Source organism: Bactrocera tryoni, chromosome 1, assembly GCF_016617805.1.
Source record: "Bactrocera tryoni isolate S06 chromosome 1, CSIRO_BtryS06_freeze2, whole genome shotgun sequence".
In the NCBI taxonomy this organism is placed as follows: domain Eukaryota; kingdom Metazoa; phylum Arthropoda; class Insecta; order Diptera; family Tephritidae; genus Bactrocera; species Bactrocera tryoni.
In genome coordinates, this window is record NC_052499.1 from 87917503 (window position 1) to 87926631 (window position 9129).

Below are 9129 nucleotides of genomic sequence, written 5' to 3' on the forward strand. Positions count from 1 at the left end.
CTTATTTGAAATGAAAAATTTTGGTTTTCTACAAATAAAGGGTGTGATCCCCTAAAAACGCTGTATTAACTTGTTTTTTTCTCGGCTTCAAAAAAGCTCAGGATCGCACACTTGTCCCGACATATGAAAACTCGTGTCAGTCCATGTTCAGCTCCGGGCTTATCCTTCCAATGCACTTATTAACCATACGGGACAACTCTCGACCCGCCGCCCGCACTGCTTATTCTTAAGCGCACATTTATCCACTGTCATAACTATTGTTCGCTGCCAAAACACGCTGTAAAACACAATGCAGACAATGCAAACTCCTTGAAAGCCACTTAATTTTGCTGCTGCATTTATTTCTCTCCATTTATCGCAAACCTGCCGCATAACGCTGCAGCCACCACGAACCGAGCGCTCCACGCTCTAAGTCAACTGCAACCTCGACCCTCCATAATGCACTCACAAACACACACACTAACATACGCGAATGTAATGCCACGCGCTGAAAAATTTCGCTCATAAATACGAAATGAAGCAGAAAAGCGCAACAAACAGCAAAAACTCAGCCAAGTAAGAGAAGTATGCCAAGTAAGCGAGGAAGTAATATAAATTTTAGCTATAAAAATGTGTAGAAAATAATCGCAAGCAGGAAATAAAATCCACTAAAAGTAGCGTGCAAAAACAATTTGTCAAAATAATATGAGGTGATGCAGCTGCCACTGGTATTACGAATGTCAACAGTGCAAGCGCCACCGACACACTTACACCGTTACTAATGCAGAAGTTGTTGCAACAACAACAATGATATCCAGCTCCGTTTCACAAATAACTGCAATTTTCTCATTCTGATTTTTATTTTTATTTCCGTTTTTCGTTTCATTTCATTTCTTCACTTAATTCCGACATCATTTTCACATTTTCCACATTTCGCCATAATCTGGACGACAAGCGAGGTCGCGCGGAACTCGCACTATCAGCAAATATGAACTCTTGCCCCGAAAGCTTGACAAATTTAATATTTGTCTGATCACTCACAAATCTACTATTTATACAATTATATGCACAACAACAACGACAATGCAATTTTTGGTATAGATTTCTATGTTATTTTGCAGTAACAAGAACAACATCTAGCAGATAAAGCTGATTTGAGGCTTTCAGCGTTATTGGATTTTGAACATTGAGCCAATAGAACAGTAGTCGCGCTCACAATACAATCCGGTGCGACAGACGCATTGAAATGCAACACTATGCGTTTGCCTTTCGATTAGTGTAGAATGCCATGCGGAGTCTACAAACGTAATTGGCGACTAATAACAGTAAATTGTAGTACCAGAAACAAGCTGGAGGAGGTCAAGTGGCTATAAGTACAAAATACCAATAATTTATTAACCTGTTGTTCTTCTTCTTCTTTATTAAGCTAGACACTGCTTACGCGATTATAGTCGAGTTAACAACAGCGCGCCAGTCGTTCTTCTTTTCGCAATGTGGCGCCAATTGGAGATTCCAAGCGAAGCAAGGTCCTTCTCCCCTGGTCCTTCCAACGGAGTGGAGTCTTTTAATTCGCTGAACTATGTCAATGTCGTCGTATATCTCGTACAGCTCATCGTTCCATCGAATGCGATATTCGCCGTGGCCAACGCGCAAAAGAACATAAATCTTTCGCAGAACTTTTCTCTCGAAAACTCGTAACGTCGACTGCACCATAAAGCAGGACGGGAGTTATGAGTGACTTATAGAGTTTGGTTTTTGTTCGTCGAGAGAGGGCTTTACTTCTCAATTGCGTACTCAGTCCGAAGTAGCACCTGGCAAGAGTTATCCTGCGCTGGATTTCCAGGCTGACATTGTAGGTGGTGTTTACACTGGTTCCATGAGTCTCGAGTACGACAACTGTTTGTTTGATGACAGGAGATATTTCGTCTTGCCCTCGTTCACTGCCAGACCCCTTTGCATTGCTACCTTGTCCAGTCTGGAGAAAGCAGAACTAACGGCGCGGTTGTTAAGGCCGATGATATTAATATCATCGGCATACGTTGGCAGCTGTACACTCTCATAAAAGATTGTACCTGCTCGATAAAGTTCTGCCGCTCGAATTATTTTCTCCTGCAGCAGGTTGAAAAAATCGTACGATAAGGAGTCGCCTTGTCTGAAACCTCGTTTGGTATCGAACGGCTCGGAGAGGTCCTTCCCGATCTTGACGGAGCTTTTGGTGGTGCTCAACGTTAATTTACACAACCGTATTAGTTTTGCGGGGATACCAAAATCAGACATCGCCGTTTAAAGGCAGCTTCTTTTCGTGCTGTCGAAAGTAGCTTTTGCAATTGACGTAGAGGTGGTGAGTGTCTATTCTCTTTCAATGGGTCTTTTTCAAGATTTGTCACAGAGTGAATATCTGGTCAGTTGTTAATTTGCAAAGCCACACTGATAAGGTCCAATCAGTTTGTTGACGGTGGGTTTTAATCTTTCACACAATAAACTCAATAGAACTCTACATGCGTTGTTGACAAGGCTTATCCCACCGTAGTTGGCGCAGATTGTGGGTTCGCCCTTTTTGTGGATGTGTGGCAGAGCACAATTAAGTCCGACCATGTTTTTCGAAGAAGCTGAGTCATGCTCCTTATCAGGTCTTCGCCGTCGTGTTTGAATAGCTCGGCCGGGAATCTATCGGCCCTTGCCGCTTTGTTTTTCTTCAGACGGGTATTTGCTTTTCGAACTTTTTCATGGTCGGGCAATGGAACATCTGCTCCATTGTCACCGATTGGGGAATCGGGTTCGACTTCTTCTGTCTTTATGCTTACACTGCCATTCAGCAGGCTGGAGAAATGTTCCCTCCATAATTTTAGTATGCTCTGGGCATCGGTTACTAGATCACTTCCTTGGGTTCTACAAGATTATGCTTCGGCCTTGCAACCTTCTGTTAGTCGCCGCATTTTTTCGTCGAATTTTCGAGCATTACCCTTGTCGGCCAGCATGTCAAGCTCTTCATATTCACGCATTTCGTCCTCTTTCTTTTTCAGTCTGCAAATGCGTCTCGCTTCTCTCTTCAACTCTCGGTATCGATCCTATTTTTTTTGGATTTTCACCTTCTTTATTTAATATAAGAACACTCTTTGTTGGTATACTCTTCTGGTTAAGCAATTTGTCTTTACACTTACCCATTTTGGTCTTTCTTTTTTTTACCCAACCTTTTCAGCTCTTGCTTCACTTGGTGCTTGCGTGACGCCCTTCAGGGAGGCGGGTGATTCGACATCGTATCCGTTTGTCATGCTAGCTCGCGAAAATCTAACGTTTCCTTCCGGTTGGTACCTAAAGAACTATTTATGGGATCTCTGCGTTCAAGTATATTTACTATAGTTTTACGGCATTGCAAATACTTGTAAAACAACAAATAATCTAAAAAAATTGAACTGTTGCTCGATAGATTGATATCTATCGCACAAAAACTGAAGATATAGTGCCATGGTTTCAAATCTGGATCGGATTTTATAAATAACCATAGAACTTAAGGTATCTCTTATAATATAAACTATTTGCATCATAAGTGATGGTATTTTTATATACATTATTATAAAATCAGCTCAAACTGGCACTGCCACATTCAGCATAGACAAGACGCTGATCAGTATATGTAGCGCTTCGTCATAGGCAGCTTTCTTAACACTCGTGTCATTGTTGGCAATAGCTTTCATTAATAAATTGTAGGCGTAATTTAGGTCTGCTTGTTTGGCACCAGATAGACCAGGTTTAGCAAGAGCGCTTTGAATATTCCTCGCCAAATCATTGATGGCCCTGTCTAAATCCTCTCTTTTTATCCCTTCATATTTTTCATCTAGTCTTCTTTCAGTCTCTTCTTTCCACTGACTATAGCCTGCGTGAATTGGAGTAGATTATACAGATATATGTGATTATATGTTTCAAACTCTTACTCATGGTTGTTGTTTCACTTTTGTCCGATTCCCTCGAACTGCCCGCGGTTGTTGGTACAGTTGCTGGTGCACTTGCTGGTGTTGTAACTTGATCTGGTTGTGATCCAGTGCTTGAATTTGTAAGTCCGTCAGCTTCTCCGGCACTCGTTGTGCCAACTGAACTGTCGACAGTTGTACTTGAAATGACGGTAGTTGCAGTTTCATCGGCAGCCGTGCTATCCTGACAAGATGACAGGGTACAAAGTATTGCCATGACAATTGCAACCGCGCTTACTTTCATTTTAGACCACGGGAAGAAATAAAAATTGATTTGAATATGCTTCGCGACTCACTGCTTTCTGGTATGCAAATGTAAATGGATTTGGCTTTTGTGCACTATAAATAGGTAAGCCCTGTTATAGAAATTCATTACTATCTGTATAGTTCCGTCGTCGGAAAATTTAGATTACTTTTAGAACGCAACCATTTTTATTACCTGCACACACATCCACGCGCATATAATTTACAATATTTTTTCCTGATATGACTAGGCGAAGTTTACTTTTATGATTTTAAGAACTGCTTCAGATAAAAAAAACTAATTTAAAAACGCTTGTGACGTGTTTGCGTGTAATTAGCTAATTTAAGCTCCTCAAAGTTGCAACAATTATCTATTACATAAAGTTACTTCCTAGTCGTATATTTATTAAGTTCTAATACTGGATCAGTTTCTGCAATTCACTTACTAAGCGAGCGCCTACAGAATACTTGTTGAAGGAATAAAATGGTTTTGAAGCAATTTACGACTGGAGGGCAGTGTAAGGAATTTTCTTGACCGTTGAAGTATTTTTTATATTCGTTATAAAAGCATTCACACTCTGTCTTACTTGTTTGCGATATTTCTAGCAAAATTGTTGACGACTTCGTTCAAAAATCCTTTGCTCGAAAATATTTTATAGACCTATACAGGTACTGGGGAAAATCTAAATCACTGCACTAAAGATTATAACCTTGACCTCAAAAGTGGAAAAATTTGAACTCAAAGGCACAAGCACATACAAAATGTTCCCGTGCCAGTGAGACAAAGAAGTGAGGAAGACCCAAATCAGTCCCTGACACGTCGTTCTCAAGCGTTGAGTATCTCTGTGAAATCGTTGGCCTACATCCTTAAAAGAGGAAATTGACGCAAGCACTGAAGCCGCTTAACCAGCAGAATCGTTGTATGTTCGTGAATTAGGCTGAGCAACAACTTGGAAATGATTTGGATTTTCATAGAAAAATCATCTTCAACGATGAGGCTCATTCTGACTGATTGGCTTCGTCAATAAGCAAAATAGGCGTTATTGGTCTGGCAGGAATCCACACATACTCGATGAGTCACCATTGCATCCCGAAAAAATTGCGAACATTACCGTTCTTCTTCCGTCATGATGAAGACCAACAGGTTACTGCGAATGGGAATCGCTAGCACTCAATAATAACTGAATATTTTTTGGTCGAATTAGATGATATGGACTTGGACAATAGGTGGTTCCAACAGGACGGCGCCACAAGCCAAGCGTATCCATTGGCCGCCTCGGTCCAGCGGTTTGACGACGTTAGACTAAGTATTTCCTGTGGGGCTACGTCAGGTCTACAAGGTTTATTCCAAAATAAACAGGACTTTTTGAATCTAGCGCCCCTGGTGGCGCCATCTATATGTCGGCTGATGCGTTAGAATCTGCTATTTTTATCGATTGTCCAGTGAGACATTCATGACATTTCATCGATTGGAAGTGAAGTTATCGCGATTTAAGTGTCAGTATGTTTGGGTCTTCGGTGCGAAAATGTGCCTCGAACAAAGAGCCAACATTAAATTTTGTTTCAAAATCGGAAAAACTGTTACCGAAACGTTACAATTGATGAAACAAGTTTATGGCGATAATTGCCTATCTCGTAGCAGAGTGAGGACATAAAAGACGATCAACCTGTGGGCCAATCAAAATCTGAGATCACCGGAAATTCGAAACTGTGCGTGAATTCATCAAAAATCAGCCGAAATCATCATTGAAATTCATGAAAACGGTATTGAACATCTCCAAAACATCGATTTATCGCATTTTGACCGAACATTTGGGCTTACGAAAGGTGTGTGCACGGTTTGTTCCGCTTAAATTGACTGACGACCAAAAATTGCTCAGAATCCAACTTTCGGAGGACGATTATTTGACCAAAAATCACATTTTAACCATTAACCACTCCCCGTATTCACCTGAATGCCACCGTGTGACTTCTTCCTTTTCGGAAAAATGCATTTGCCCATGAAAGGAAAGCGATATGCAGACGTGGGGGCCATTCAAAAGGCTTGCACCGGCATGCTGGCGGCCATACCGGCCAACGAGCTAAAACACTCGTTCGACATGCGACCGTGCAAAAAACCGTATGGAAGCAGAAGGAGACTACTTTGAATAAAATAAATTGATTTTGTCGAAAAAATCTATTGTTCTGTTTTTTTTTTTAAGTCCTTTTTACTTTGGAACCCACCTTGTATGGTCTATGCCAACAAACCAGCGATGATTGATGAAATTCGTACGAATATCGAAATGAAATTGCAACAGTATCGGCCGATTTATGCTTGAAAACCGTCGAGAATAGCGGTTTTGTAGCGCTCTCATTGAAAAATCCGTTACTACCGTTACTTACTTCTCTGATTGCTGGACACCAACTCACCTGCGCCACTGCCATTCTGAAAGTCAAGTCCACATATTTTGTGCTCATTTCATAGTAATGATAGCGGTAGTGTCTAAACCGGATTATAGAGCATTTTTATTATCTAATCCTTGTTCCTCCCTTACGTGCAGATGCCAGTATTAAAAATATTACAAAACGTATTTCATTTGCAACTTCGCTCAAACATTTCCCACTAAGAAGAAAAGCAACAATTTGTTTCGTCATCAAAATGGAGCATTTGGCTTTGTGATGGCTTAGCCAAACAAATACTTAGAATGATTAAAGAAATTAAAAATATTGCTTTCGTTACGTTTCGCTAACGCAAACGCATATTTCCTTACGCCATCCGACGGCGGCACACTAGTGTGTAAAAGTGCGTTTGTTTAGAGGGAATCCATTAGCTTTCGCCAGAGACGCAATGTCTTCCAAGTCATTTTGCAGGCGCCAGAATATTGCTGTTGTTTTTGGTAGCAGCTATTTCACCACATCTTTTCATTTATATAAGTAGGTATACTGTTACACAACGATTTTTGTTTTGGTTTTTTAGTGTTCCGCCAGTGTGAAAACTCGGCTGATGTCACGCTAGCGTAACCCCAATGAAGCGGTATTGCGGGACTGCCGGGCGGACGCGCGGTGAAAGGGCGGAATTACAGCGAACGCGTAAGTAAATGCAAAACCAAACATTTCACAGCGCTTAATGATGCACGAAAATAATGAATATCCTGGCTGGCAGGAGCCGCCTGCTGCCCGCTCTGCATGCTTGTGCATCTGCTCAACCGCGGCTGTTGCCGCTCCACACTACTGCGACCTTTGCTGCCACTACTCGCTTATTTTCGCATTTCTCCGCCACTTCTCTAGATGCGCGCCACTGTTATTGCAATTGTTGTATTGTATTTGCCATTCGCGCGCGGCAATCAACTATTCTCTTCCCCAGGCGTCCTTTTTTCTCATTTACAACTCGCCATGCTTAGCGAGAAAGGCGGGTTCGGTGGCGAGGGGAGGGGCGCGCTAGAAAATTGTTTCCAGGATAATGAAGAAGAAATAAATGTGGCGGATCAAGGAAGCGTCAAGGCGGAGATGAGAACGGCAGCAGCGGTTGCGGCTCGGCAAAGGTGGCGCACTCATTTGCAGCGATAGTGGCGACGGCGCTGATCTTGGAGGCGTTCTGCGCTCCACGGTGAGCGCAAAAAGCATAGACTGAATTGGCATAAATACAAAACAAAATAAAAGCGTGACATGGAAATAGCGCAGCGCTCAGTTGAGTGAGAAATTAAATTTGAAATTTATTTCGTTTTAAATTAAAAGTGTGCGCGCGGAACCCATTCTGCTTCTTAACAAATGTACACAATGGTGTTTGTTGTCATCGCTGTAGATTTTGCCACTTAGAACAGTGGAAGCCAACGCCATTATCTGCACTGTTTAGTTACCAGCACATACAATTGCAATTTTGTTAATTTTATTTCACGCGCAACCGAGTCCTTTTGAAGTTTCACTGGGCGCGGGCAAAACGCCGCTCGGGATCAAAGCGTAGGCGTGTATTTACATTTGTAAAGGTATGAATGACATACTCTCTCATTTGCAATTAAAATTTATGAGAGTTATTTTCGCTTTATTAAGCTTATCAAATGACTTTTAATAACACTGAACTTCGGGTATCAAATAAATGGAAAGTCGGTTATAATTAAAAGGAAAAACTAATCTGGGAATATTGACAAAAGCTTATAAATATTTGTTTGCGTTGTTGTTTTTGTAAAAGCAAAACCTTTGACATTATTACATAGATACATTATTTGCAGAAGTGCCGAAAAAAGACAGGGTCTCTTCCCACCGAGAGAAAAGAGAGCAAAACCTCAGGTAGAAAGAGTTTGTTATTATTTTTGATACCATCGCTCAGAATGCGTTTTTTAATTTTTTTCAATAGCCTTTTTTTGACAGATCATACGTGTGTCGTGTCAAACTGTCATGTTATTTCTGTGCAGTATTGTTCGACGTTTCATCATCCGCCGTAGCTGAGAGAGTACACGAAGACCGTGGCATCGTTCGCAACAACTCGGACTGACGTATGGAATGACTTGACGCATTTTACGACAAGATCTTAAATTGAAAGCGGAAAAATCACTGAAGGCACTCGACGTTCCCAAGCGACATCGCCTCGCTCTTTGGACTCTTGAAAAGGTCCGACGTATTCGAACCCAATTTTGTTCAGCGATGAAGCCCATTTCTGGCTTAATGAGTATATAAGTATATAAACAAGTATATAAACAAGCAAAATTTCTCAATTTGGTACGAAGAACGATCTGAGACGGCGTCACTTTCCACACATCGCATCAATCAATGGATTTATTGAGAGAACATAGTCGATTGGCCACCAAGATCATGCAATATCACACCGTTAGACTTCTGTCTCTGGGGATATGTAAACTCTAATGTCTATGGGGACAATCCCGCTTCGATTCAGGCCTTGGAGCCAAACATCACGCGTGTTATTCGCCAGTTACCAATCGAAATGCTCAAACGAGTGATCGAAAAT

General features: G+C 41.4%; 1 protein-coding gene across 1 annotated transcript; it reads right to left on the reverse strand.

Annotated features, from left to right (window-relative positions):
* Nucleotides 1-3302: 3302 nt before the first annotated feature.
* Nucleotides 3303-4253, reverse strand: LOC120782195. Its single transcript, XM_040114339.1, has 2 exons — nt 3912-4253; nt 3303-3853 (listed from the first exon to the last, which is right to left on the reverse strand). Exons 1-2 carry the CDS (start codon nt 4189-4191, stop codon nt 3564-3566), a joined length of 570 nt encoding a protein of 189 aa, XP_039970273.1. The 5' UTR covers nt 4192-4253; the 3' UTR covers nt 3303-3563.
* Nucleotides 4254-9129: the final 4876 nt, after the last annotated feature.